At 37.7% G+C, this 27,544-nt stretch overlaps 2 protein-coding genes across 2 annotated transcripts; one reads left to right on the top strand and one right to left on the bottom strand.

Annotated features, from left to right (window-relative positions):
* Positions 1 to 601: 601 nt before the first annotated feature.
* Positions 602 to 2,235, bottom strand: LOC122669963 (protein WHAT'S THIS FACTOR 1 homolog, chloroplastic). Its single transcript, XM_043866887.1, has one exon. The coding sequence runs from the start codon at positions 2,233 to 2,235 to the stop codon at positions 769 to 771; it is 1,467 nt and encodes a 488-aa protein (XP_043722822.1). The 3' UTR covers positions 602 to 768.
* A 4,838-nt stretch (positions 2,236 to 7,073) lies between these two features.
* On the top strand, positions 7,074 to 21,383 carry LOC122669964. Its single transcript, XM_043866888.1, has 5 exons — positions 7,074 to 7,498; positions 8,640 to 9,141; positions 18,020 to 18,652; positions 18,763 to 18,816; positions 21,296 to 21,383. The coding sequence occupies exons 1-5, from the start codon at positions 7,392 to 7,394 to the stop codon at positions 21,302 to 21,304; spliced, it is 1,305 nt and encodes a 434-aa protein (XP_043722823.1). The 5' UTR covers positions 7,074 to 7,391; the 3' UTR covers positions 21,305 to 21,383.
* Positions 21,384 to 27,544: the final 6,161 nt, after the last annotated feature.

Below are 27,544 nucleotides of genomic sequence, written 5' to 3'. Positions count from 1 at the left end.
TGACCAGGGATTTTCAGGTTATGATAGACAAATTGGTAGAAGATCCGAATCAGGTTTGCCTCTGCATTCTTGAACAAACCAGAGAATAGCTGTTCAGTCTTTTGACCAGAAAGGCAGAAGGACCTTCCATCTTGGACAAGTAATTGAAATTTACAATCTTTGGCATAAAGATTTCTAGTTGTCTGGAATCTGGAGTCTTTTTTAATTCTCCCAAAGCAGTCTCATAATAAATTATTCAGCATAGCTGTACGAGTTCAACCCATTTGAAAGGAGTAAGGATGCCAGAGAATCGATTTTTACTATATCAGGGGTGGATGTTGGTTTTTACAGATTTTCTGTTCTTTCACTGGAATATAATGACATTTGATTTAACATAAGGGGACGAAGGATTTTCCTACCCTTCCTAAATCCCATCAATTCTGGGTTTATTAAGATGAAGGGGTGCTTGTGACAATATAGGTGCTCTCATGCATGCCTATATTAGAAATCCCTAACAATCTGTTTAGCTCACAGAGAACGATCTCAAGACTTCACCTCTCTCACACAATCAGTTCATTCAATTTCCTGTGAAGTTTGAACTTTGATTAACGACAGACAAGAAAAAATTAATAAAAACAATCATGAAAAATGTGTTTGAATTAGTTACAATTTAAGTCAGTTATTAGTGAGATGTTACAATACTAGACATACAAGCTGTCCCACTCTTCCTTTTCTGCCCTTTCTCTATGATAATACCAATTATCAATCAACCAAAATAACATAAAGTCTTCACCAATGCTCCAAAGATTCTCCTCCATTTACACTATTAACCACAGCAGACGAAGCAGCTTCAACAGTCCAAAACTCCCCATCCCTCACAGCACCCCACGGCTCACCCCTCTCATCATCATCTTCTTCCACACTATAATCTTCCCATGCTTCCCCAAATAAGTCCTCAAAACCATCATCCTCTGCTTCTTCTTCTTCCTCCCCCTCCTCCTCACCATCATCATTAACAGTAAGAACATCCTTTCTTTTCTCCCTCCTCATCCTCTTTGCTTCCCTCACCAATTCCATCAACCTCTCCTTGGCAACCAAAAGCTCATCCTTCTCCACCAACCCACCCTTGTCATCATACCCTTCCACCAAGAACACTGAATCCCTCTGCCCCTTCAGACTCACATAAAACAACTCAGGATGTCTCACCAACATCCCCCTCAGCTTATTAGACAATCCAAAATCCTTCCTAAAATGGGTCAAATGATCAACCAAAGTCCTCTTCTCCACCATCATCCCTAACACTTCCCTCACCACAGCACAAGCCCTCTTCTCAGCCTCCATCGACTCTGGCAGAAACTCCTTTGCTGGAGTACTATAAGGCGAAACCGTCGGCAATTCCTGAAACTTGATCAGAAATTCCCGGTGACGACGCTTCAAATTCAGCCCCTTTCGGAGTCTCAAATGCTTGAATTTCAATGGTCTGTCAACAATCAATCCAGCCGGCCGAGTTTCACCGGGTGGAATCGGGACGGCAAGTTCAGGGTCCCAAGAGACGAGCTCGAGGGCTCGGCCATAGGAGGTGTCTACCGTCTTAAACCGATCTGGGTAATCGTTGCAGAGGCGAGAGCGGAAGTTTGGAGGGAGACCCAGGTCAGGGGCGAGGTGAACGAGCTTAGACAAGAGGAGGCGGTGGTGGGTGGCGAGCATGAGCAGTTTCTGTAGCTTGGCGGCGAGTTTGGTGGCGATTGAGGATTTTAGAGCGGATTCTTCGGCGGCGATTGCAGCGGCAGCCGGGGTGAGGCGGACGCAGAGTTGGGTACAGGTGGATGAAGGAGAGGAAGGTGGGGTGGGGATGGAGAAGAGTTGGAAGATGGAAGGGTAGCGGTTGATCATGGAGAGGAGAGAACGAGGCTTTGGGAGGGAGAGGTAGGAGCGACATTTGGGGAGGATTTGTAGACGGAAGTAGTGTTTGGGTTTGGAGAGGAGTAGGGTTTTGAGTTTCTGGACGAAACGGATCTTGTTCTGCTTCACAATGTTTCTGTCCAGTGATGGAATTCGAACGATTTTAATTTTGGGTGATGAGCAGGAGATGGCGATGAAGAAGTTAGTGTTGGGGGTTGGGCTCTGGTTTCTGTTGTTGTTGTTGTTGTTGTTGTTGAAGGGTTTGAGAGACGAAGGTGGAGGAGGGAGGAAGTTGGAGTGTAAGAGGGTGGTGGGTCTGTGTTTCGGGAGAGAAATGGGGCGAGCCACTGCCATTTTGGAGTTAGGAGATGCAGGTAAGAGGATAAGAAATTGCGTTGCTCGATCCCCTGATATCTTAGACACAGTCGCATCCCTGCTCCTAAGTTTGGCCAGGCTTTTGCTTATTGATAAGCATACTTCTAGCTTTTATGTGTGTTGGTACAGCCAATGGAAACCATTCACTTGGAATCTCTATCACTAAACTTAAATATGTTCTTCCAAATATGCCCTGGAAACTTCCACCACCATTCACCGCGGGTGGGCGGGAGAAGGCTGCGATACTCCGGCGGCAGAGGGTATCTACAGGGTATTTTGAGAAGGTACTAAAACACTATAGTGGTTTGTGAACCATAGGATGGTGGGTGAACCGTGTCCTCCATGAGTGGAGGGAAACTTAGTCCAAAACTAAGTCATACCATAAGTTTTGAGAAGGACTAAAACTGTGTCCTCTCTCTCTCTCTCTCACACACACATACACACACACACAAACATCCAGTGATAGGGAAATTTATCCTCTCAAGGACAGTGCACCACACTTAAGAATCCAACCGTCCACCCAACACTAGAGAGGATAAAAAGACGCCACTGGCCATGTTTTTACAATTGAATTCTTAAGTGTGGTGCACTGCACTTGAGAGGATGAAAATCCCAGTCAGTGTGTGATCCATCAACATCCGTTTTAGTTGATATGAGTTTCTCAATCTTCTTACAAACACATTTTTATGGACAGCAGAATGGATTTCAGATGGGGACTAGAACTGTTGATTTTGTAGCTTGTAATTTAAAGAGGAGTTGAGCTAAAACAAGTTTTTAGCCATGTATGGGAACAGAACTTCTTTAGCCCCACAATATTGCTTAGGGACAAAAGGAAGGACCTCCTTACAAGTATTCATAAGACTTATAAGAGATGGAGGGTTCTAGAGGGAAGTATCCCTCCTCCCATGCGCCGGGGAGGTCCGAGGTGTACTTTTTCACAATGCGTTGAATCGGGCTGTGGTGTGGGTGTATACTATATTGTTATAGTCGCTTGTTTTTTGCTCCAAAATTCAATTTTGAGTTTGAAATTCAAATTCAAACCATAAAATGAAATGGCACACCTATTCGTTTGATGCAAGGGGTACATACGCATGCTCATATACGTTGTACATGAAAAGACATACACGTACATATAGAGACACATAGGTGATAGGTATGTGTATACATGTACCTATACTTGTACAGACACAATTGTACATGTAGATGCACATTGTCTATCTATATATATACAGTACACAGTATATGGGAATTTGTTTGTTCAACAATTACATATTGTGAGAGTAGTAATTATATAGGTCCATGTGCATGTTTTGAGTCAAAAGTGTAAGCATTTCATCCACTCCCCTCCCCTCCCCTCCCATACTGGGTTGGTGTTAACTGATCCAAATTGTCAATTGTGTGTGTTAGGTTACCTAACAACTTTCCCATCAAATAAGGGCAAAAATATCTACTCATGAAACACAGGTTTGTCTTTATTGACAGTGTAATCTGTCCACTTCATAATTAAGTCTTGGTGAAATTCCAGGATATATGCCTTATGATCTATCCTCAAATCCAAAAGATAATTCATTGATATGACTGAATTGACCTGAACAGGGGGGAGGGGGTCCTTATTTGTAATTTGACTCGTTGAGTGTTGAGACTTGAGAGCACATGGTGCAAGTCAGTGGAAAGACGAATTGACGCCAACAGAGATGGCCATGCATACTTACTTATTGCTTCTTCAAATCTCATGTGAAGCACAATGGATTCCAGATCCTCTATGGCGCGAGCTGCCCCAACGAAAAAGATTCTGTGCATCTGGCCAGTCGGGCTGTATGTACAGTGTCAGGTTTAAGGCGGCGTGCTTTGATTGCCTTACCCCTGTTCGAGCAAGGTGCTTGGGCAGGGGTAAGGCGATCAAAGTGCACTGCACATGTAGTTCGGCTGACCGGATGCACAGGATCCAGGTCGCTGCCCCAACAGCCGTGTTGCGCAGACATAGGGTTGTGTGCAATGACCGTTTACCGAGCACCTTGACCAGGTGGGGGTAAGATGATCATTGCGCACGGCCCTGTGTCTGCACAGCATGGGGCCGTTGGTGCAATGCGCCGTAGAGGATCTGGATTGGGTGCAAAGCTCCCTCGTAAATATATCAAATCATTGTATTATAGGTGTGTCCAAACTGTCAATGTAAACCTCATTCTTGAGTAAGAGAATTTCACACTTGGGTAAATGGGTCCTTCAAGAGAATCAAAGAGTTATGCAGTCTTCTTTAACCCTTATTATCTATATACTTGTTTCTCAATTTCTAAGAAAATAGTGTTCTCCTCCGCTCATGGTTCTAAGTATCAGTATCAGTATCGTATCGGATGATAGGTACTAGTTTTGTTAGTCATCGATACCGATATCATATCGATAGCATGGTATGGATAAGAGGTAAAATGGTCAGAAAACTCAATTTTTAAGGAGATTGAGGGGTAATTTTGTTTGATACAGCCGATCCAGATCAATACCGTATCGATTTTACAGGTTACCAATACCTGTTCCGATACCGTGGACTAAAACCATGCCTCCACTTCTGTAAATTTTTAATTTATTTTTAAACTTGATTCAAGTTCTGCCAAATTGGTATTAGAGTAAATGTCAAATCTTGTAACAAGCAATAAGCCGAGAGAATATGATGCCAAGAGCATGGTTGAAAAGTAAAATACTCCATCAAAATCACTATAACATTTTTTGGATTACAAGGAAACTTATGATTCTTGAAACCGATATCTATCTTATTTAAATAAAGAGACTTGGTAATAACTTATTTGGAAAAAGTAAAGATTTTCAATAGGGAGATATAATTAATTAGCTCAAGAATAGGACGATGAGATCATATATGCCTCACTCTTAAAAATCTTGGGCATTATATTTGCATTATTGAATTAACCTAGCTTAACCCCTTTTTTAGTGTGTCATGGATCTCTATCCTTATCATGGAGATCCCAACCAACCTACACCCAATATTAAGGTATGTGAACCTTCCACCTATCAATCTTCCCAAAATTTGGAGTTTCTTATTGGCTCAATATCCATTACTACTAGAAACCATACTTAGATGCAATATCTTGTCTAAAAGAAGTACAAGCCTAAGTCGGAAGACACTTGAACTAGTCAACATGAATTGAAGAAGCTTGATTATCACAGGAAGAAAAATAGGGTTTCTTTAAACTGGTGAACGATTTCTTTCAAAACAGAGATATGATGTAAGGGAAAGAGAACGCTAACTAGTCGTACGTGTAGCCCTTGCACCAGCACAATCTCCAATGACAGTGCACACAAAGGCATTGGTTTGGATGCGATTTTTGATTTCACTAGGGGTTGAATGATCTTTTTGCACACAAATTCATTGGTTTGTGTCTAAGTACAAGAACCACGATAGTTATCCGACCAATTAACGTTATTTTTCCCAGGATGTAATTATGACATTAAACGTTTAATACTTAACCGTTCACATTGGCATTAAATACCTGACGTAACTCCCTCTCAAGGGCTCTCTCTCCTTCCCTCCTCATCAGCGGCTCTTTCAACTCACTCTCCTCCATATATATATATATATATATATATATATATATATATATATATATATATATATATATATATATATATATATATATATGTGTGTGTGTCTGTGTTTTGGCTATAAAAGGAGATAGACTGAATTGTTAATCTTTATATTTTAGGTGTACCATTGTAAGCCTCATTTTTTAGTTAAAGATCCTCTAGTTTGTGAAAGAGTCTCACACTTGGTCGAGCGAGTCTCCAAAAGATCCATCCAGTTAAGTGATTATCTTTCACCCTTGTTATCTTTGTACTTGTTTTCTCAATTTCTAAGAAATTAGTGTTTGTTCTCCGAATTTTTCTATGTTTTTTTTAATTTTGAATTGAACTGGGTCAATTTGCTTAATAAAATCTACGATTTAGGGAACATTTTGAGGCAATGTTTGTCTTGAAATTAAACCATATATATATATATATTTTTTTTTTTTGACTATGATCTCGTAAATGTAACATGTTATCATATACATAGTATATTCAAAATTAGGGAAAAAGGACTCTCTCCATGAGTGGGGCTCCTGAGCCCAAACACAAGATGAGGCAAAATGATCACTCCGATCCGCCCCCATGAAAGGCGAAAATCTTACCCCTATTGATGCTTTCGTACACACTTCCATTGGCTCTCGCTTTAGAACATGACCCATGCTCCTGAACAGAAAATTCTTCCCCACAAAATTAAGATGCTATGCAATTATGCATAGCTTTCGGAAAAAACTTAATACATCTCATCTTTTGGGATCAAATCGAAACAGGTAAAAAGACAAAATTTAATTTAAAAATAAATGTAAGGGAAAAAGATATCTGAAAGGAAGCAAGGCCAGCGCCAATTTATAATGGGGGCAGGAAATGACTCCCTCCCCATCTCCATGAAAGACAAAAATCTCACCCTATTGATGCTTTCGTGCACACTCGCATTGACCCCACGCTGGCGCAATGGTACATTGCCTTCTCTCAATAAATAAATGGGTTCCGACTACTTGTGCATTATTTACTCATAATACAAAGAGAGAGATCTTGAATGCAAATTACTGTTTATTTATTATTCCTTGTTATTGCGGACTCAACCTCTTTTCATAGCTTTTCCTTCTTATACCTTGAGTCTCTTCTTCTTCTCCTTCTCCTTCACCAACGTTTCCTCAAATAAGCTTACGTTTCTAAGTTAAGTTGGCCTATGCAATTTGATTTTTGTCCTTAGCATAGTATATGCTATTCAATCTTGAGACCAATCTCTCTCTCTCTCTCTCTGATTTATGTATGTAATCCATGTGTCTCATTCTGTTAACCCTCAGTCATTTTAGAGCTTCAAAAGCTTCAGCTGTTTCTCGTGTTTTTTGACCCTTAAAACTTCTGGGTTTCTAATCTGCTCTCTGTTTCTGTTTCTGTTTCTATGGAGCTTGCGACTCTCCATTTTCATATTCTAAGGAGAAATATTTTGTGTCTAACACTTTGACCTGATTTGCAGCTCCTATGGATATGAGATTGATAAATGAAGTCGTTTTGTGTGTGGTGATGTTGTAAATAAAACCTTCTAGGACTCTTGGTGTTTCAATATGTATTCTCAGCAGCAAAACCTATCAGAACTCCAGCATTCTTCAGAGCAACAGATGGGTTCTAAATATGATACAAGTGTCAGCTCTACTAAGCCATTCTCCATAAGGTAACATATTCATATTCTCTTCTGGGTTTATTTCCTTTATCTTTTCTTTGTTCTTTTGAGTTACTCTTTCACTGTTGTGCACCAGCTTGTGGTTTTAGTACATATGATATGGAATTTTGATACGGACAAGTGAAGTTCAAGTACCTTCTGCCACTTGGGTTTTGGCTTCAACAAGATTAGCTCAAGCATTGACATGAAAAGATATGATTTTGAAAATTTTCTTCTTAGATGGGTTTGTTTGTATCTTCTGCCATTTCACTTGATACGGACAAGTGAAGTTCAAGTACCTTCTGCCATTTCATTTTCTAATTTCAATGATTTATTGGATCCAGCAGAAAAAAAAATTTTCATAAGAGATGACTGTCTACAAATAAAATGGTGTTCTGGGTTGTTTTAAGTTTTATCTATTATCTTCTAGCTCTGTTTGTCTTCCCCGTTTATCTTGCCATCCAATTGTTCGCAATTTTGTGTGTGTTTCAATTGATTGTTTATCTTCTAGCTTTTTTTTTTATCATTCTTGTACATCATTGTTGTCCACTTCGCCGCGGTTTTAGTACATATGATATAGAATTTTGATGTGGCAGGTGAAGGTCAATTACATTCTGCCACTTAGGTCCCAGAAGATTAGCTCCTCCCCTTTAGGCATTGGTTTGATAATGATATCTAAAGAAGATGATTCTTGAACCTCCTAGTAGATGGGTTTGTTTGATATCTTTGAGGATGCTCAACCATGTTATTTTCTAATTTCAATGGTTGTTGGAACTAACAAATAAACACAGATTCATATATAAGAGGAATGTCTTCGAATTAAACAGCACTCTGAATCGTTTTAACCTGTATCTTCCAGTTCTGTTTGTCTTCCCCATTTTGACGCCTCATTCTGCTCATAGCTTGTGTCTGCAGTGGTATTATCCAAGTTTCAGTTTGGTTACACTTTTGCTTGTTTTTTAGCAATAGTACTATAATTTCATGTGTCTTACATCTGTAGGTACACCTTCCATTTGGCTTTGTTCACACTGTCATGACATGAAACAGATCTGGAACCATTAGTGTTTAGTGTTTGCATTCTTTACTGGGTTTAGCTGAGATTTTTTATTTGATATGTCTTGACTTGTTCATCGTCGACTTGTCTTTATCACAGGCAATATGTTTTTGAGGCTCGTCAAAAGGATATCTATAATAATTGGCCATTTCCAGAAGAATATTTGAAAGTCTGTTCGAAGCATGGTGTTAGCAGAGTGCTCCCACCTTTTGGGTCTAATGAGTCTATTAGGAATTCATTACATACAAAAGATGTTGGCCAGAACTGTGCAAAAAAGGAAGATTCAGATGTTGGTTTCATTGATAAGCATTCCACTTGGATTGATGGAACAGAAGACAATCTTGAAGTTGCTGGTGATGTATACATGGATGCAGCAATTTCTGAAGTTTCAAAGAAAGTGAACCATTTATCTCTTAATTGCAATAAACCCGAGCATGGAGATGGCAAAGGTCTGAGCTCTAATGTTGGTAAACATCCTTTGGTTTCAAAAGATAACACTTCAAACGCCAAGCCGAGTCTGAACCACTCTTATGTCCAAATTGTTGTGGCACTGCCTTCCACCAAGGCATTTAGAAAACAAAAACAAAAAGGGAAACCTAAGAAACGGTTATTGGTAGATATTTTGAATGAAGCAAGGCCTTGTACTTTGGAGGATATCGATGGGCACAAAGGATCAAACTGGGCAATGGATCCTAGTATCACACCATATGGTTTTGTTCACAATTCCATGAATACAGAAAATTTTGAAGACGAAGGAAAAGAAAGCATGACTAGTATTCAGCAGGATTGCAGCAGACCTATACTCAAAAGGGGAATCTGGAAGGCGAATCACCCGAGAGATGACAATGCAGGCAAAGGCAGTTTGTTTATAAAAAGGAGACGTGTAGTGAAGTTCAAACTCAATGGGAACAAATCCAAATTATGTAACAGAGTAATTCTTCATCCGGGAACAGTTGAAAGGAAATGGGAGTCAATAAGGAGTGAAAATTGTGTAGATGAAGGGAAGAAAAAGAACAAAGTTGAGTATTATTCTGAGCCAAAGTCAGATGAGGAGTTATACCCAAAATATCATAGTGCAGGTAGCAGAAACTTGTCAGCAAAGAAGAAACCAAAAATGAAGGTCAATTTTAGAGGATCTAAACTTAAGTCACAAGATACATGTACATAGAAATCACAGAATAGGAAAAAAGTCGGCTCCTGTAACAGTTGAAATAAATGGTACTTATTCTGCTCTAACCTTTTAGACACTGGTAAAATTGTAAAATTTCTTTTAGGTAGAATCACAAGCAAACAGATTATAATTATGATTTTTATCTGGTGTGGCAGGATGCAGTTGAACGAAAGCGGATGCCAGAAGGCTGGGTGTCTAGTTTACAAGAGGTTAGATGCTGACTATTTATAAATGGTGATTCATATGAAGAACTGGGTGCCTTGCAAAAGCAATATACATGGGACTTAGTCGCATTACCTACTGGCAAAACTGCTATAGGAAGCAAGTGGGTGTAAAGAATAAAAATCAGATCAGATGGGACATTTGAACGGTACAAAGCTGAATTAGTTGTCAAGGATTACAATCAAGAATATGGTATTGACTATGAAGAAACTTTTGCTCCAGTTGTCTGAATTATTTATTACTGTTTGATTATTGATTGTCATTGCATTTGTTCGCAACTTGTTTCTTTTGGATGCAAAGCGTGCCTTTGTACAGTGTTGTCATCTTCGTCAAATACTTTCTGATCTCAAACAAGCTTCAAGGGCATGGTTCGAAAAGTTCAGCTCTACTATTCTCACTCTTTGCTTTTTATCAGCACTCTTCATTTGGCAAACGAGTCAAGGCATTATTTTATTTTGAAAGTTTTAACTCCCTGAATTTGACAGAGGATAATCTCAATTTGAAGACATTGTTTATTTTTCACCTTAAGCAGTTAAAACTCTCATTATGTGGGTAAGTCACTAGGATTATATGGATTTCACTACTATCCACCGAGAGGGATTTAATCCAATTATCCACCATTAAAGTTATAATCTTTGGTGTTATTTCATTCTCTGAATGCATGCAGGGATCCAAATTTTTTTTAACTTCTCTCTCTCTCTCTCTCTCTCACACACACACACACACACACACATGCAATCCTTGTGTGATCCATCATCATCCTTTTTTATTGGTATGAGTATCTCAGTCTTCTTACAAACACATTTTTATGGACAGTCAAATGGATTTCAGATTGGGACCAGAACCTAAATAGATCCATGTAGCTGCTAAAGCAAATGAAGTATTGCCTGCTATTCTAAGTATTCCTATATTTCATTCACTGAAGTTTCAAGTTTTGTTATTGGGTCTTTCAACTATAACTCATTAATCATTCTATTATAATCTTAAGATTTATCTAAAAGAACTGAAGGAGGAAGTGAGGAACCATATTCTGGAATTTCCCAACCTCAAACTATCTTAAGCCATTGCCACTCCAAATCATTCTATACCATAGTATTCTATCAGTTCAAAAATGCTGATCTAAGAAGGAAGAACAAAAGGCATAAGAATCCTAGCAATGACCATACTGCTCTGATAAAACCTATTGCCACCCTTACCCATAGGGGAAGATGTCTACTCATGAATCTTATTTAAGAAGAAATGAGTGCTTTTTTAACCTGTGGTTGTTTGGTGAAGTTCCAGGATACCTTATGATCTATTCTCATGAATTGTTAATACATAAAAAGGATTCTCTCAAATCCAAAAGATAATCCATTGACATGACTGAAATGAACTGAATTGGATCTTTGAGTCTTTCTTTCTAAATGACTTGTTGTGAGTGTTGAGAGCAAATGGTGCAAGTCAGTAAAGGACGAATTGATCAACAGAGATGGCCATACTTATTGCTTCTTAGAATCTCATGAGAAGCCCAGTGGATTTCAGATTGTGGTGCAAAGCTGCCTTGAAAAGATATCTAATCAGTGTATTGCAGGTATGTCATTGTAAACCTCATTCTTTCTTGAGTTAGAGGTCTTCTAATTGGTGAGACAATTTCACACTCAAGGTGTAAATGAGTCCCCAAGAGACCCATAGAGTTATGTAGTCCTCTTTAACCCTTATTATCTTTGTACTTGTTTCTAAATTTCTAAGAAAATAGTGCTCTCATCCACCTCTCTCACAGTTTCTCTCTGTGAGGAGGTAAATGATCTACCTTTGTCTAGCAATCCACCACTTCATACCTCACTTGACATTCCTATTATCAACAAGGAATGTGACGATGCGTCAAGGTTTAAAATAATTTGATGGTAAACTCGATCTTGATTCTTATGTTGATTGGATTGCTTCACTTAAAACGTTTTGTGAATGGAAAGAAATGGACACTTTCCCTTAAAACATAAGCAAAAATGAAATTAAAGTTAGATGACAAATTCCTCTTGGATGAATATCCTCAAACCTTATACCGTAGGTTTCACCACCGCCATCAAAGAAATGAGTAAAATGTGAATTGTTATTCAGTGAAAATTTTCAAATATTTAAGTAGACTAACAATAATGGAAGAAGCCGGTGATTAATTGGTGGTCAGATACTTTGGTTGGATTAAAACAAACCATTCAAGATGAAATTTCATTACAATGTGTATCTTGTCTTGTAATTTGTAAAGCTCACTGATTAGCTTCTAAGACCAAATTGAAATTGAAATGAATGCAACTTAGAAAGGTATGAAAAGTCTTCAAATGATTAGAACTCTAGGGGGAAGAGGATTACTCAACCGTCGGATCTAGGGTCCAAACAACAACATCACATTAAAAGCCTAAAAATAGTGGATCCTTGACTAATGGTAGAAGTATTTTCTTTTGGTTGATTATGGAAATTGTGAGAATATGGTGGTCAAGAGCATGGTTGAAAAGTAAAATTTGAAATATGAACCCCACCCAAATCACTATAACAAATTTTAGTTTAAAAAGGAAGGTGATGTTCCTATTAACAAAAGATGTTTGGTAAATTTTTAAATAAAAAAATGTTGTGATGAACTTGATTTGACTTTTTACCAGTGGATGCTTGAACAACATGATCAAAAATCTACTTATGCATGTTTTGATGGGTTAAAGTATTCTTTAACTCCTTTGAAGAAAATTGCCTTCAAATATCATAAGAATGAGAAGTCTAATTTTTTATGTATAAAAACATTTGAAAAAGACTACTAAAAAGGCTTCTCAAGCTAATGTTTTGATTGGTGAAGAAGCTAACAAAGAGGAAGAATTTGAGAGTCCTAGTTATGAAGGAGATTTTAAATTAGTTCTACAATATTGCTCTGGAAGAGCTATTGAATGGTTTACTACCTATGTGTGACATTCAACCTAGGATTGATCTTGAAGCATGTGTGTTGATAGTTAGACTATTGACAAAATTATGTTCAATTATAAATTTTCAATTAGCTGACTTGATATGCTTCATATGTTACATAGTGCAAAATTGTTTTCAATACTTGATCGTAGAAGTGGGTATCACCAAAATCACAGTCCAACCATGTGTGAATGGAAACTACTTTCAAGACTCGAGAGGGACTTTGTGAATGGTTTGTTATGCCATTTGGCTTATCAAATGAACTTGATTGACATATTAACTATATGCGAGAATACTTCTGACACTTCACATATGTTGGTCACCTCTTCTTCAATGAAATTGTTCAACTTCATGGTATACCAAAGATTATTACATTGGATCGCGATAAAATGGTTCATGAGTCACTTTTGGCCTAGTCTATGGAAACTCATAGGCACATCTAACTCCAATTCTCAAGTGCCTACCATCCACGAACTGACGGGTAGATCAAAATAATACGTAAATTCATATCGCTCTATTGTAAATCTTCTTCATTGTCTTGCTAGTGATCATCACAAGTAAAGGGATTTCATTTTGTATAAAATAGAGATTGTTTGCAGTACCTCTAAATGCCGATCTACACAAAGGGAATCAAACCGACATCTTGTTTAAAGGAGGAGAATTGGTATGGCATATTTGGAAAAAATGAGAGATTTTTAATAGGGACATATTAGTTATAAGCTCAAGAATAGGAAGATGGGAGTATGCCTCATTCTTAATTAAAAATCTTGGGCATTCTGCATTATTGAATTAACCTCTAAACCCGTTTTTAAGAGTCACAAATCTCTATCCTTATCATAGAGAACCCAATCAACCAACACCCAATATTAAGGTATGAAATTTCTATGTACCAACCAATCTTCCCAAAATTTGGAGTTACTTGTCTCAAGATCCATTACTACTAGAGACCATACTCAGACGCAATATCTTGTATTCTTGTCTAAAAGAAGTACAAGCCTAAGTCCTAAGGAAAATATGATCACTTTCAAACCAGTGAACGATTTCTTTCAAAATGGGGAAATGATGCAAGGGCAAGATAATGCCAGCCGCTCGTGTAGCTGCTACAGAAATGCGGTAGCCAATGAAAGTGCGCACAGATCGAGGTATTGGTTTGGATGCGATTTTCTATTTCACCAGGAGGCTGAATGATCTTTTCACACACAAAGACATTGGTTTGTGTCTAGGCCCAAGAACCATGTTAACCACTCGACCAGTTAGCATTATTTTTTCTAAGATGTAATTATGACATTAAGCATTTAATGCTTAACCATTTACATTGGCATTAAATACCCGACATAACTCCCTCTCAATGGCTCTCTCTCTCCTTCCCTCCTTTGCAACAATTCTTTCGATTCTCTCTCCTCCATATCTATGTGTGTCTATGTTTTGACTGTAAAAGGAGATTCACTGAAATGTTAATCTTTATATTTTGGGTTTAATATTGTAAGCCGCATTTTTTAGTTAGCGATCCTCTAGTTGGTGAAAGAGTCTCACACTAGGCTGAGCGAGTCTTCAAAAGATAACCCTTTGTTATCTATATACTTGTTTTTCTCAATTTTCTAAGAAATTAGTGTTTGTTCTCCTTCACTCCTCCCAATTTTTCTATCCTTTTTTGAAACTTGAATTGATTTGCATCAACTTGCTTTGTTAAATCTACGATTTAGGGAAACATTTTGAGATCATGTTTTTTCCCAACCTTTGAAATTAATTTTTTTTTTTTTTTTTTTTTTTTGAATATGATGCTTTAAGTGTGACATGTTATCCTAATGTATTCAAAATCAGGGGAAAAGGATTCTATCGGTGAGACCGGATCATATCCTTGTACAAATATCATCCAAGGTCTTCCAGTTCCACTCACATGGAATTCACTCCTCTTGTGGGTCCCATGGTGGATTCCATCTGAGTGGCCCTGGAGGGCCTTGAATGGTACTTGTACAAGGACACGATCCGTGCTCTCCATCGGTGAGTGTGGCTCCAGTGCCTATACACAAAATGGGTCAAAATGACTACCTCGACACCATGAAAGACAAAAAATCTTGTCTATGTTGATGCTCCCATTGGCCCTTGCACTGACAAAGAGTCTACATTCTCAGACAAAAAACTCTTCTCCTCAAAATTAAGATGCTATGCCTAGCTGTCAAAAAAAACATTTTATTTTAGGGCCCAATTGAAAAAGGCCAAACAACTGCAACAACTGCTAGCTCGGTTGGCTGGAGGCATTGCAAGTTGGTGCATGCCCCCCAAGAGGTCAAGGGTTCGACTCTCCTGGATTGCATTTGTGCCAAAAAATAGGCGCCTTTCTCCCCTTCCCCCCCCGCCCTTAGTTGTAAATTGTGGACTTGTCTTAACCTTCCCCTTAGGTTGTAGTTGGCCTATTAGGGCCCTTGAATAGATAGACCAAAAAAAAAAAAAAAAAGGGAAAAGAGAAAACACAAGATTTAATTAAAAATAAAAATCCCTGAAAGAAAGCGTTGTCCTACATCTCAACACAGATAGTCACGAATTGATCATCCCATCCTCACGAAACCCTGATGATGCTTCTATATATATGATCCCATTGGCCCCACGGTGGCACAAGGCACACTGCCTTCCAAGAACCCTCTCCCAATAAATAAATAAATAGAGAGAAAATGTTCTTCTCCTTCCTTCCGTGTTCCGACTACTTTGTGCATTGTCTCTTCACATTACAAAGAGAGAGATCTTCCTTCGAATTGAATGCAAATTACTTTTTTTTATTATTTATTGTTATTCCGGACTCATACCTCTTTCCATAGCTTCTCCCTCTTATCCCTTGAGTCTCTTCTTCTTCTTCTTCTTCTTCTTCTCCTTCACCAACGTTTCCTCGCACAAGCGTACGTTTCTAAGTTACGCTGGCCCATGCGCTTTGATTTTAGTCCTTAGCACAGTATGTTATGCAATTCTGAGACCAATCACTCTCTCTCCTTTCTCTTTCTCTCTCTCTCTCTGACTTATCTATGTAATCCATGTGTCTCATTCTGTTAACCCTCAGTCATTTTAGAGCCTCAAAAGCTTCAGTTGTTTCTCGTCTTTTTAGATCCTTATAACTTCTGGGTTTTCTAATCTGCTCTCTGTTTCTGTTTCTATGGAGCTTACGAGTCTCCATTTTCATATTCTAGGGACAATTATTTTGTTTTGTCTGACACTTTAACCTGATTTCCAGCTCCTATGGATATGAGATTGATAAATGAAGTTATTGTTTTGTAAAACCTTCTATGACTCTTGGTGCTTCAATATGTCTTCTCAGCAGCAAAACATATCAGAACTCCAACATTCTTCAGAGCAACAGATGGGTTCCAAAGATGATACAAGGGTCACCACTACTAAGCCATTCTCCATAAGGTAACATATTCATATTCTCTTCTGGGTTTATTTCCTTTTATCTTTTCTTTGTTCTTTTGAGTTACTTTTTCGTCCTTGGAAAAGACTTCATCTTTTCATCTTATGCTCATGGAATCTCATGATTCATTGCATGCATAAACTATTGATGATGGCACTATGGTTCTATTCTGTTCTACTGCTTTCAGCTTTTTTATCGTCTGTTTCTTCACTTTTGTGCACCTGTTTGTGATTTTAGTACATATGATATGGAATTTTGTTACGGCAGGTGAAGCTCAAGTACGTTCTGCCACTTGGGTTTTGGTTTCAACAATATTAGCTCACGCATTGACATGAGATCTAAAAGATATGATTTTGAAATTTTTATTCTTAGATCGGTTTCTTTTGTACCTTTGAGGGTACACGACCATTTCATTTTCTAATTTCAATGGCTTAATGGATCTAGAAAAATAAATAAATAAATAAATAACACAGATTCATAAGAGATGACGTCTTCAAATAAAATGGTGTTCTGGGTTGTTTTAACTATTATCTTCTAGCTCTGTTTGTCTTCCCCGTTTATCTTGCCATCCAATTGTTTGAAATTTTGTGTGTGTTCCAATTGATTGTCTATCTTCTAGCTTGTTGATCATTCTTGTACACTTCGTCGCGGTTTTAGTACATATGATATAGAATCTTTATGTGGCAGGTGAAGCTCAATTATGTTCTGTCACATCTGTTCCAGATGATTAGCTCCACCCTTTTAGGCATTGATTTGATAATGATATCTAAAGGAGATGATTCTTGAACCTCCTAGTAGATGGGTTTGTTTGGAATCTTTGAGGGTGCTCGACCATGTTATTTTCTAATTTCAATGGTTTATTGAAACTAACAAATAAACACAGATCTATAAGATGGATGTCTTCGAATTAAACAGCACTCTGAATCATTTTAACTAGTATCTTCCAGCTCTGTTTGTCTTCCCCACTTTGCTTTCCCATCAATGTTATTTATTTTGTGTGTGTTCCAAATGATTGATGTCTCATTCTGCGTATAGCTTCTGTCTGCAGTGGTATTATCCAAGTTTCAGTTTGTTTATACGTTTGCTTGTTTTTTAGCAATAGTACTATAATTTCATGTGTCTTACATGTGTAGGTACACCTCCCATTTGGCTTGTTCACACTGTCATGACCTGAAACAGACCTAGAACCATCAGTGTTTAGTGTTTGTATTCTTGACTGGGTTTAGCTGAGATTTTTTATTTGAGATGACTTGACTTGTTCATCGTTGACTTGTCTTTTATCACAGGCAGTATGTTCTTGAGGTTCGTCAAAAGAATATCTATAATAATTGGCCATTTCCAGAAGAATATTTGAATGTCTGTTTGAAGCATGGTGTTAGCAGAGTGCTCCCACCTTTTGAGTCTAATGATTCAATTAGGAATTCATCACATAAAAAAGATGTTGGCCAGAATAGTGCCAAAAAGGAAGATTCGGATGTTGGCTTCATTGATAAGCATTCCACTTGGATTGATGGAACAGAAGACAATCTTGAAGTTGCCGGTGATTTATACATGGATGCAGCAATTTCTGAAATTTCAAAGAAGGTGAGCCATTTGTCTCTTAATTGCAAGAAACCTGAGCATGGAGATGGCAAAGGTCTGAGATCTACTGTAGGTAAACATCCTTTGATTTCAAAAGATTATACTTCAAATGCCAAGCCAAGTCTGAACCAATATCATCCTGAAATTGTTGTGGCACTGCCTTCCACCAAGGCATTTAGAAAACAAAAACATAAAGGGAAACCGAAGAAACGGTTATTGGCAGATATTTTGGCTGAAGCGAGACCTTGTACTTTGGAGGATATCGATGGGCTCAAAGGGTCAAACTGGGCCAAGGATCCAAGTATCACACCATATGGTTTTGCTTACAGTTCCATAAATACAGAAAATTTTGAAGATGAAGGAAAAGAAAGCATGACTAGTATTCAGCCGGATTGCAGACCTATACTCAAAGGGGGAATCCAGAAGGCAAAGCACCCGAGAGATGACAATGCAGGCAATGGCAATTTGTTTATAAAAAGGAAACGTGTAGTGAAGTTCAACCTCAATGGCAATAAATCCAAATTATGTAACAGAGTAATTATTCCTCCAGGAACAGTTGAAAGGGAATGGGAATCTATAAGGAGTGAAAATTTTATAGATGAAGGGAAGAAAAAGAACAAAGTTGAGTACGATTCTGAACCGAAGTTAGATGAGGAGTTATCTCCAATATATGATAGTGCAGGTGGCAGAAACTTGTCAGCAAAGAAGAAACCAAAAATGAAGGTCAATTTTAGGGGATTTAAAGCTAAGTCACAAGATACATGTATATCTAAAGCACAGAATAGGAAAATGTTGACTCCTGGAACAGTTGAAAGAAGGGTACTCATTCTGCTCTAAACCTTTTAGGCTGTGGTAAACTTGTAGAATTTCTTTTAGTTAGAATCACAAGCAAACAACAATATAATTATGATTTTTTTATGGTATGGCAGGATGCAGTTGAACAAAACCGGATGCCAAAACGCAGGGCAACTAGTTTTCAAGAGGTTAGATGCTGACAATTATAAATGGTTATTCATCTTAATTACCTATCTCCGGGCTTCTTAAATTAGATCAGGGTGTATATGATTAGTTTTCAGCTTGTTTTCTTGCAGTTTATAAACTTGCGCTGAGAGAGGGTTCAGAATACATGTATCACATGCATATCATGCTTTCTTGAAAACCTTATGCTTGTCCCAGCTTCTAAACATTACTCTATTGTGATTTATTTATTTATTTAAAAAAAAAAAACTTTAATCTTTGTCTAAAAGAAGGTATTTTATTTCTGGAAAGCACTTGATTTTAATTTAATTTTTGTTCCCCCCCCCCCCCCTTTTCCCGTTGGGGGAATACTAATAGTTGCTTCTTTTCAATTGTAGGCACTCCTTAGTACACATCTAACTAAGCAAATAAATAAAATTTATGCTCCTGTGTCTTGATCACGCAAGAGCACGGACAAATGGTGTTAGCAGGAATCAAGTCAGAAACGCTGTTGAGCAGATACTTTACGGAACTGAACAGAAAAGACTATGTTTATATGTTATAGACTTATGACTATGAATTATATCTAAACCCAATAGTTTGCCAAACCCAAGTTCCTTGGTTTTCGAAGAACTACTTCCTTGATATAATCTATTAAGTTTTCTATGCAATATCTTCTCTTTTTCTATTTTTCACTATCTTGATCCACTACTTATGCCTTCCCTTTGGCTTCTTTGGTATCAAGCTGCAAGTAGTGCTCCTTCAGTGCTGTCATTCTGAAGACCATCTCTACAGATTTTCATTTTTTTCTTTTTCTAGATTCCTTTTTTTTATTTCTCCTTTTCCATACTCAACGGATACTCAAACATAAACTAGATAAATATTGGTATTCCCCACATACTAATGAATGCAGCAGTACAGATTCCCTTCCTCTCTTTTCCAAATTCATGCCGCGGGAAGCAAAATCATTTAGATTCTAGCTAAAATGGATGAATATTTTGATGATGAGGATTCATGACTTCATGAAGTGGTGAAAAGTTGAGACTTAATGAGTACTGAGATGCAATGGTAAAATTCATTCAAGGATATGTTATTGCAGGGGCTTATTGTTGATTATGCACCAAGCCACTAAGGTCAGGCCCAGAAATGACACTCTGTCGAGGTTCAAATCAGACCAATGAGTGATATAGGTTGGAAACTAGGCCTTACGAAACACAATCACATGACATAAGAGTTTTATCAAATTAAATCAACAAATGTGTATTAGAAAACTTCATCTTTTGAACTTAAAACCATTAGGCTCAATTTGGTTTCATTTTTAAGGCCCACGCAGACCCAACGTAATTTGGCCTAGTCCCACCTTATTAGAAAAGAACATATCAGTAAGTTTAAATCCCTTCTATAGTTTGTCATTTTGATCAATAATGATGATTATATTTATAAATACCTCTTTTCTTGATCTCAACAAAAAATTCCCCTTCAAAGGGAGGGTATAAGCAACTTCTAGCCAAGGGAAACTTCTAAACACTAATGGAAGTTGTGGGAGATGAAGCTGTTAATCAAGGAAAAATAAACAGACAGAAGGAAATTGGTATGCCAGGAATCAGAATATCATCTGATTAGTTGCATGGAGGTCAAATGCTAGTCACTTGAGTTCGTCGGACCTGAGCAAACTACTTTGTCCTTTTCAAAACAAAATATGGAAAATAAGCTGGTGGGGTTTGATAATCAACATATTTTTTTAGTATCTTATTATTTTGTTCAGGTGATATGGAATTAAAATGGCCTTACAGGTGCATATATCCACATAACTGTTTGTTGTAAGCTGCAAGTGACCATAAAACTAAGGTTAGAGTCAAGGTAGAAGGTGTAGACTCCTAATATCCTATGTTTTTTCTTCTTTTTTTTTTTCCCTTTTTTGGGTGGGGGTCAACTGAGCATTGAATCTATGTAGGAATTTCAGAACAATTATTTTCTGGTTAAAATCCTTATGATGATAATGGAAACTTAATTGATAACGATCAGATGTTAATGTTAAAACTCCTACCTGGAATCTTTCTCCAGGACTCAAATCCTAAACCCAATGCTAGCGTAAAACATGTCCCTGGTGAGAATCTATAAGTAGCTTCCATAATACTAATTGGTCTTCCATCATTGTCCTTCTCGGCTTATACAAATCTAGCTAATGAAGCTATTGATCTTGATACTACTTTGGCTGTTATCTTTCCCAAGTTATGGTGTCTTCACACAAACTAATTCTAGGTGGTAGTCGTAGTTTAAGTGATTTCAACCATAAACAAAGCCTGGTCTTTCATATGACGTTCCAAATTCTGCAGCCTTTCTCTAGCTGAACATAAAACAAAATTCAAGCCTAGTTGCATTGTAACCTTAGCATTTCTCTGAGCTTATATTGAAGCTTAAATGCACAAACCTAGTATTTCTCTAACGTATATTGAAGCTTAAATGGCCCAAAAGAAGTATACTGATAAACTGCGAATGCCTCAGGTTGTCTGAGGTGGCAAGACTATCAGCTGATTGGTTAAGAGATTCTTTGTGACATGAAGAGCTATCATCAACTTATGGAATTGGGTAGCTTTAATAAGCCATTCTTGTGGAGCTTTTGTAAGGCTGAAGTCCCAAATTCCAGAATAGGAAGAGCTATCTTTTCTGAATATTTTGAGTGGCACTGCCTCCAAAGCTTGCACAGGGATTGATTCACTTCACTGAAAAAAACATAACATGCCTTCAAGTCATTCTCCTCTCTTCTCCTCTCTTCTCCTCTCCTGCAGACCCGCTTTTCTTGGATCTGTTCTCTGTTTACTGTTAAATATCGGCTCTGATTATGTTGATTTGCAATCCTCCTTCTGCTCTCTTCTTTTTCTCATTCAGAACTCAAATCAAAGAAGTATACTGGATCGATTTCTCTACTGAAATTTCTTATATAAAAGTATAAAACTCAGTTGTCTACAGTGCAGATATGATTATTGCTGCTACTGTTGTTTTTCCTGTGTGCTGAAGGCTCCCTTGTAATTCATACAATCAAGAACAGGGGATTGATATGCTGTTCTTAGTTCTGGGATTGTGCATCTCTGTTGTTCCTTCCTGCAATAGTACACTATACTGTAATTATTTACATAACATAAGATGGCTTCTTGCTAATTTAAGACCAATGCCTTCAATTGAAGTGACTTATCGTTTAATTGGAGAAGTAGGGGTAAATTTCACCCTCAGGTTGTTTGCAAGAGTGGAAACAGTATTTAGGAATATCTCTTAGGAGCTTGACTACGAGGTCTGTACATGTGGATGGCAGTAAGTATGGCATAAGTTTGTTCCTTAAAGGGCTGATTAATCTTGTTTTTGGTTTTATAGCAAGGCCTTGGCAGAAGGGTTGGCACCCCTTTTCCTGTTCTCCATTTTAACAAAGTCTGAAACACTGGGAAAGCATGGGAAGCCAATGTCAGTGTCTATCAAACCTTGTTTCTTTGCAAGTTGAGTTAATGGTAGGCCTTTGTTATGGTCAGACCACTAAGTTTATGTGACATATACATTCTCTCAAATTGGTTTGCAATAATGATTGTGGGAGGCAAATAGGGGACTAATCTCCTTCTGTTGGAACTGTGAGTTTAACTCAAGACTTTAACTTGCTTGTTAATGACCTGGGGCTTCAAGTTAATTGTATCCTTCATCTATTGGAGAGATAAGATAATTTTCACCTGGGTCATTCTTACTCTATCGAGGCTTGAATCATATTACAAGTCCTTAACTTCTTGGTGTAACATAACATCATCTTTTCCAGGGCAAATTCAACTTTAATTTGTTTCAGTGAAATGGATCCCAGACTTGATGCAGGAACCACTATTCAACTCATCATTTCAAGAAATTGTCTTAAAAAAAATGGTGGGAAAGAAAACAATCAGTCCTGTTTTGCTGTAGTGCTGGTTTATAGGAAAGTTTATATGATGATTTTTTTGAGGATGGGTGGATAAGATCATAGAACAATTGGAGTTTACATAGAATCTATTGACCCAAAGGTGTGAAACAAAATGAGTTGTTAAAGATTGGAATATTTGACATGAAAACCGCTCCCTTTACTTAGAAGAACATACCAGGCTGAAGGTTAGAATTGAATCGGGTTGATGAAGGTCAAAGAAATTAAAAAATCCTTTTTGTTTCAAGGTTAAATAAGCTCCTTAGCTGCAAAATAAGGCAAAAATTAAATGGTATTTATTTTTCTCAGGTAACCTTAAGATAACCCAGATCCTGATTCAAATCTAACATACAAAATAAAGTTCACAAACCTTTCTTTTAGAGTCCAATTGCTGTTGAATTAAAGGAATAGTGAGTTACAAGTCGGCGAAGGGTTTCTACTTGTTCATTCATGAACTGTCATGTCTGAATAAATTACTGAAATTTTCACTCTTGTGCAAGTTTTCAGTACATTTAATGATTTATCTTCACTGTTTTTTTGTTCTTTTGATAAGAAACAACCAAAAAAAATTGTCATTAGAAAGCAACCAAGAAATACACCTATCAAAAAAAAAAAATTTAACACACAGGTACAATGACCACCTCCACAAACAAGAAAACCAAAACATACTCCTATACAAAAATAACCATCTCCCTTCTACATAAAACCAGCCCATCATCTCAACTCCCTTTTTCCACTAACAAACCCTTTCAAAATAAAATAGCCCCATAAAATATAAATTGAACACATGTATGGTTATGAAGTTTTTTGACAGTAAAATGTACATGAAAAAGATTTAGGGATCTTTCATTCTTGACATTTCTGAAAATCAAATATGCCAAAACAATAAAATACAACTCCTCCTATAATAGTGCATCAACTCTAGGTCTTACCTTCTTGTCCTTATGCAATAATGCCTTTTATAAGCAAGCCAAATGTGTTTTTTCTTTCCATAAACACTGTAATTTTCCTGGTGGCTATGAGGATGCAAGCTCTATCCCTTTAATTTACACATTTCCACTCTTTATTTTTTTAATGTAAATAATCATAATGGCCATTTGATCCCATTGATTCAAGCATAGTATTACTGCTATCCATAGAATTGTTCATTACAACAACTCAGCCTTATCCCAACAAAATGGTGTCGGCTATATGGATCATTGTCCTCCAATCAGCTCTATTTGAGGTCATACTTGATACAAGGCCTAAGCTATGAATGTCTTTCCTCCTTCTCCTAAGGTCATTTTAGGTCTGCTCCTGGCACTTTTAGTTCTTTAAATCTGAATCAAATTGCTCCTCCATACTGGAGCATCCAAAGGACATGGCTATGCCACCTCAAACGACTTTTTCGTAGCTTATCACGTATTGGAGCTATCCCAAACCAGCTCTATTATGATCATTCCTTACTAGTTTTGCCATTCATCCATCTATACATCCTCATCTCCGTTACGTGGAGTTTATCTATATGGTGCTTTAACTGCCCAAACTCCGCTAGTGTTTGCTGCCTGTCCCAAGTCTAGATAAAGGAGGAGGGTTGGTGTGTCAGGTCGGCAGCTGGCACGGAAAAAAAAACAGTCAAACCCTTTTTACATGGATTTTACAATCATACAATAGCTCATTGTTCTCCAAAATAACTTTTAGAATTAGTTAATAAATACTTTACAGTTCTTGGTCAAAGGTTTCCATTTCCTTATGTGCTATATGGCCATGCATTAGTTTCTAGTTGGATGGGAACAAAAAATGTTTCAAGAAGTGTTTGCTGTCTGGAATTGGTTATCATACAGTCAAGCTTCTCTTGTGTTTTGCTGATTTTCTGTTAAAACATTTAATTCAATTGACACATAATATCATATGCATGCTTTAATTTTGGTTATTTATTTTGATTTTCTATCATCAGATGCCTGAAATCTCAACAACAACAAAGCCTCAGGCTGATGTGATTACTGGATTGGAGTTTGCACCTGCATCAATGTGAAAGAACGAAAATCTTGAAGGCTCTATGTGTCTGGCTAAAGACTTAATCATCCAAAGCAAGGAAGATGAATATTTTGATAGAGAGAAGCTTATGGCCTCAAGTAGAAAATGCTTGCAAGGTCAAAGCTTCAATTTTTGTACACATTTTCTAGTGATTTCCATCAGAAACAAGAGTATAAAACAAAGAAGCTGATCATAGTCAAGAGAAAATGGAAGAATTTACTTAAAATTTTCTATTAGTACAGTTCACCAATTGTTTGGTTAGATTAGACATGAAACATGTTTAGTCAAGCTTTCTCTTCCCTTGATTTTCTCAAACCAGTTTAGCTATTTTGGATCTTATGGTCATGGTACTATAAATGAGGCATGTGAGCTAAACAAAATTTCAATTGATTTTTTTTTTTTTTTTTTGGGGTGGGGGAGAGGGTTGGGGTTAATGGAAATATATTAAAAGAAGAACTACAATACAATACAACAGCCAAGCTAGCTAGCCAAGGGGATGACCCCAATCAAAACAAGCAAACACAAAAAAGAAAAAGAATCAACCTTTTTAAGGCAAGGAGCAGATAGTATGGGGTGAACCTAAAGTGGACTTTGTCTCATTGTAAAGACACTATTAACCCATTTCTTCAGGATCAGTAGCATCAACCTTTTTAAGGCAAGGAAAAGAGGATGAAGAGGAAGGCCACCACTCAATATTATGGAGGAATGAGAATTCCTTGCCTAGGTCCACACTAGTTTTATGATGCAAAGATTCTAGGATCTCTTCAGAAGAGGCGACAAAGGAGCTGTCAACCTCTTGGGACGCATCACATGGAGGCTCATAAGGGAGGGTTAAAAGCGAAATAATGTTGTTTTCCCTCCCAAGCCCCAAGTCAGAACGTTGCATGGATGGAGGGTATTTCTTTTTCTTTTTCGGACCTGAATCAACATAAGGTGAAATACATATCAAATCGAAGAACTCAACCAACTCTACCGTTGCAAAGGAAGACCTGGAAGAGAAACCCAGATAGGCAATAAGGTTGAAAGGTTGATCTGGTTAAACAGAACATTCTTTCCTCATTGCCAGAGAATAATCCGCTTCCTTGCCACAACAGAAGGTAGAGGCTCCACCGAAGCCTCTAGACCGAAAGAAGAAGAAGCACCCAGAACCCCCTAGCAGGAGCCAAAGGCCATTTCCTTCACAGAAAGCTCTACTTTTCTCTCCCCTTTCCTTCTCAGTATCACTCCCCTATCTCTCTCTCTCTCTCAGAAAACTCTCTCCCTTCTCCTGACCTGACTTAAGTCTTAGAAGGATTCCCATTTGAACAAATGACCCATCAAGACCTACTGTACTACTAGTACAAGAGGTCCTCAGGAAAGCTTTATGGAGGGGGGAAGCTCATTGGTGCGGAGAGAGAGAGTGATCATAGAACCTGTAAGCTGGCTGAAACTGATGTGAACCATAGAATTAGACCACAAATCAAGCTGAGAGAAACTTTAAAATGCTGAAGAAACAAAAATCTCCATGGATCACTTAAGCATGTAATAAAGTACACAACAGATGGGATTGATTACAAGGTGGGGAGTTGGGGGAGATATGATTGCCTTTTTCACGTAGGATATAGCTGCATGGAAGCATTGCAAGATTACTTGAGATTATAAGTTAGTTAAAAAGAAAATTATTCTAAGGGCATTAATTTCTTCTACCTATGTACCTGCGGATCGGGATCCTCTGCTGCCGCCTGCCCCTGCGGCCAGCGTGCAGTCTCACACAGGCAGGGTGTGAACCCCACCCCAGCAAGGTGCTTGGACACTGAGTAGGGCAGTTCCTTTATGTTTGATAACAGCAAGGAATCGCCACATCCTTCCATGTGGCATCCAGCTCCTAATCAATGGGTGGCCCATCCAGCCAACCTTTTTCATTGCTATCGAGGTTTTTTTGAACATTGGAAGGTGGCAGCAGCTTGATTCATATTTTTTTGACTATTGGAAGAGGGTCCAACTCTATGCAACAGTAAGGTTGTTTTGTTGTGATCAAGTGGTCGTGGGTTCGAATTGTGAAATAGTTTTTCTTTAAAGGTTGTCTCGTGCATCCAATACGTCTTTTTTTTTTTTTTTTTTGTCAGGGTTGATTGGCCGAAATGCTCCATGTTTTCCCTTATGTTCCGTATGGTTGCATGTATAAATTTGTAAGAAAAGGAACCTTAAAACAACTTTGGCATACACTACAATTTCATTGATCTTGTGTTTTACCTCTTTTAGAAGGTTTATTTTTTCTTTTTTGATCACTTGAAAAAGTGTTGTAATTGTTCTTTGTGTCGAATTGTCCTACAAGAAGAGCCACGAAAGTGACATTACCGGGTATTCCATGGTATGAGCCTAGGAAAACACCATCGGGTTTGTAGTTGGCCATGAAAAAACTACATTGCATGGGTTTATTTGTAATCTAGAAAAGCAATTGAGTAGTGGAAATCCAAGAAATTATGGAGTCATGGTAATAGCTAGACATAGAGAGTTGCCCGAATCACTCCAAAATCATCATGTACTTTCTCTTGCTTTTATTTCTTTTCCCCCTTATAGTTTCTTAAGTGTGGGTGAGTGTACAAAACCCCCCCTTTTGCTTCCACGCTTGCATTTGTGCAAAGATAGATTTTTATTCACTTTTAATAGTCTCCTTTCAACAGAAAAAAAAAAAACAGAATCTGTTGAAATTATCCCTTTTGATATATAAGTCGGTCTTTATCAACAAAATAGACAAACATATCATCACCAAAGTTTAATTAATTATTTTCCTTCTTAAGATGAAGAATCTTCTTGAACTGCTCATTTTT

Source organism: Telopea speciosissima, chromosome 7 (genome assembly GCF_018873765.1).
Source record: "Telopea speciosissima isolate NSW1024214 ecotype Mountain lineage chromosome 7, Tspe_v1, whole genome shotgun sequence".
Classification (NCBI taxonomy): domain Eukaryota; kingdom Viridiplantae; phylum Streptophyta; class Magnoliopsida; order Proteales; family Proteaceae; genus Telopea; species Telopea speciosissima.
Note: the sequence above shows the minus strand (reverse complement) of the source record. Positions and strands in the feature narration are given on the sequence as shown.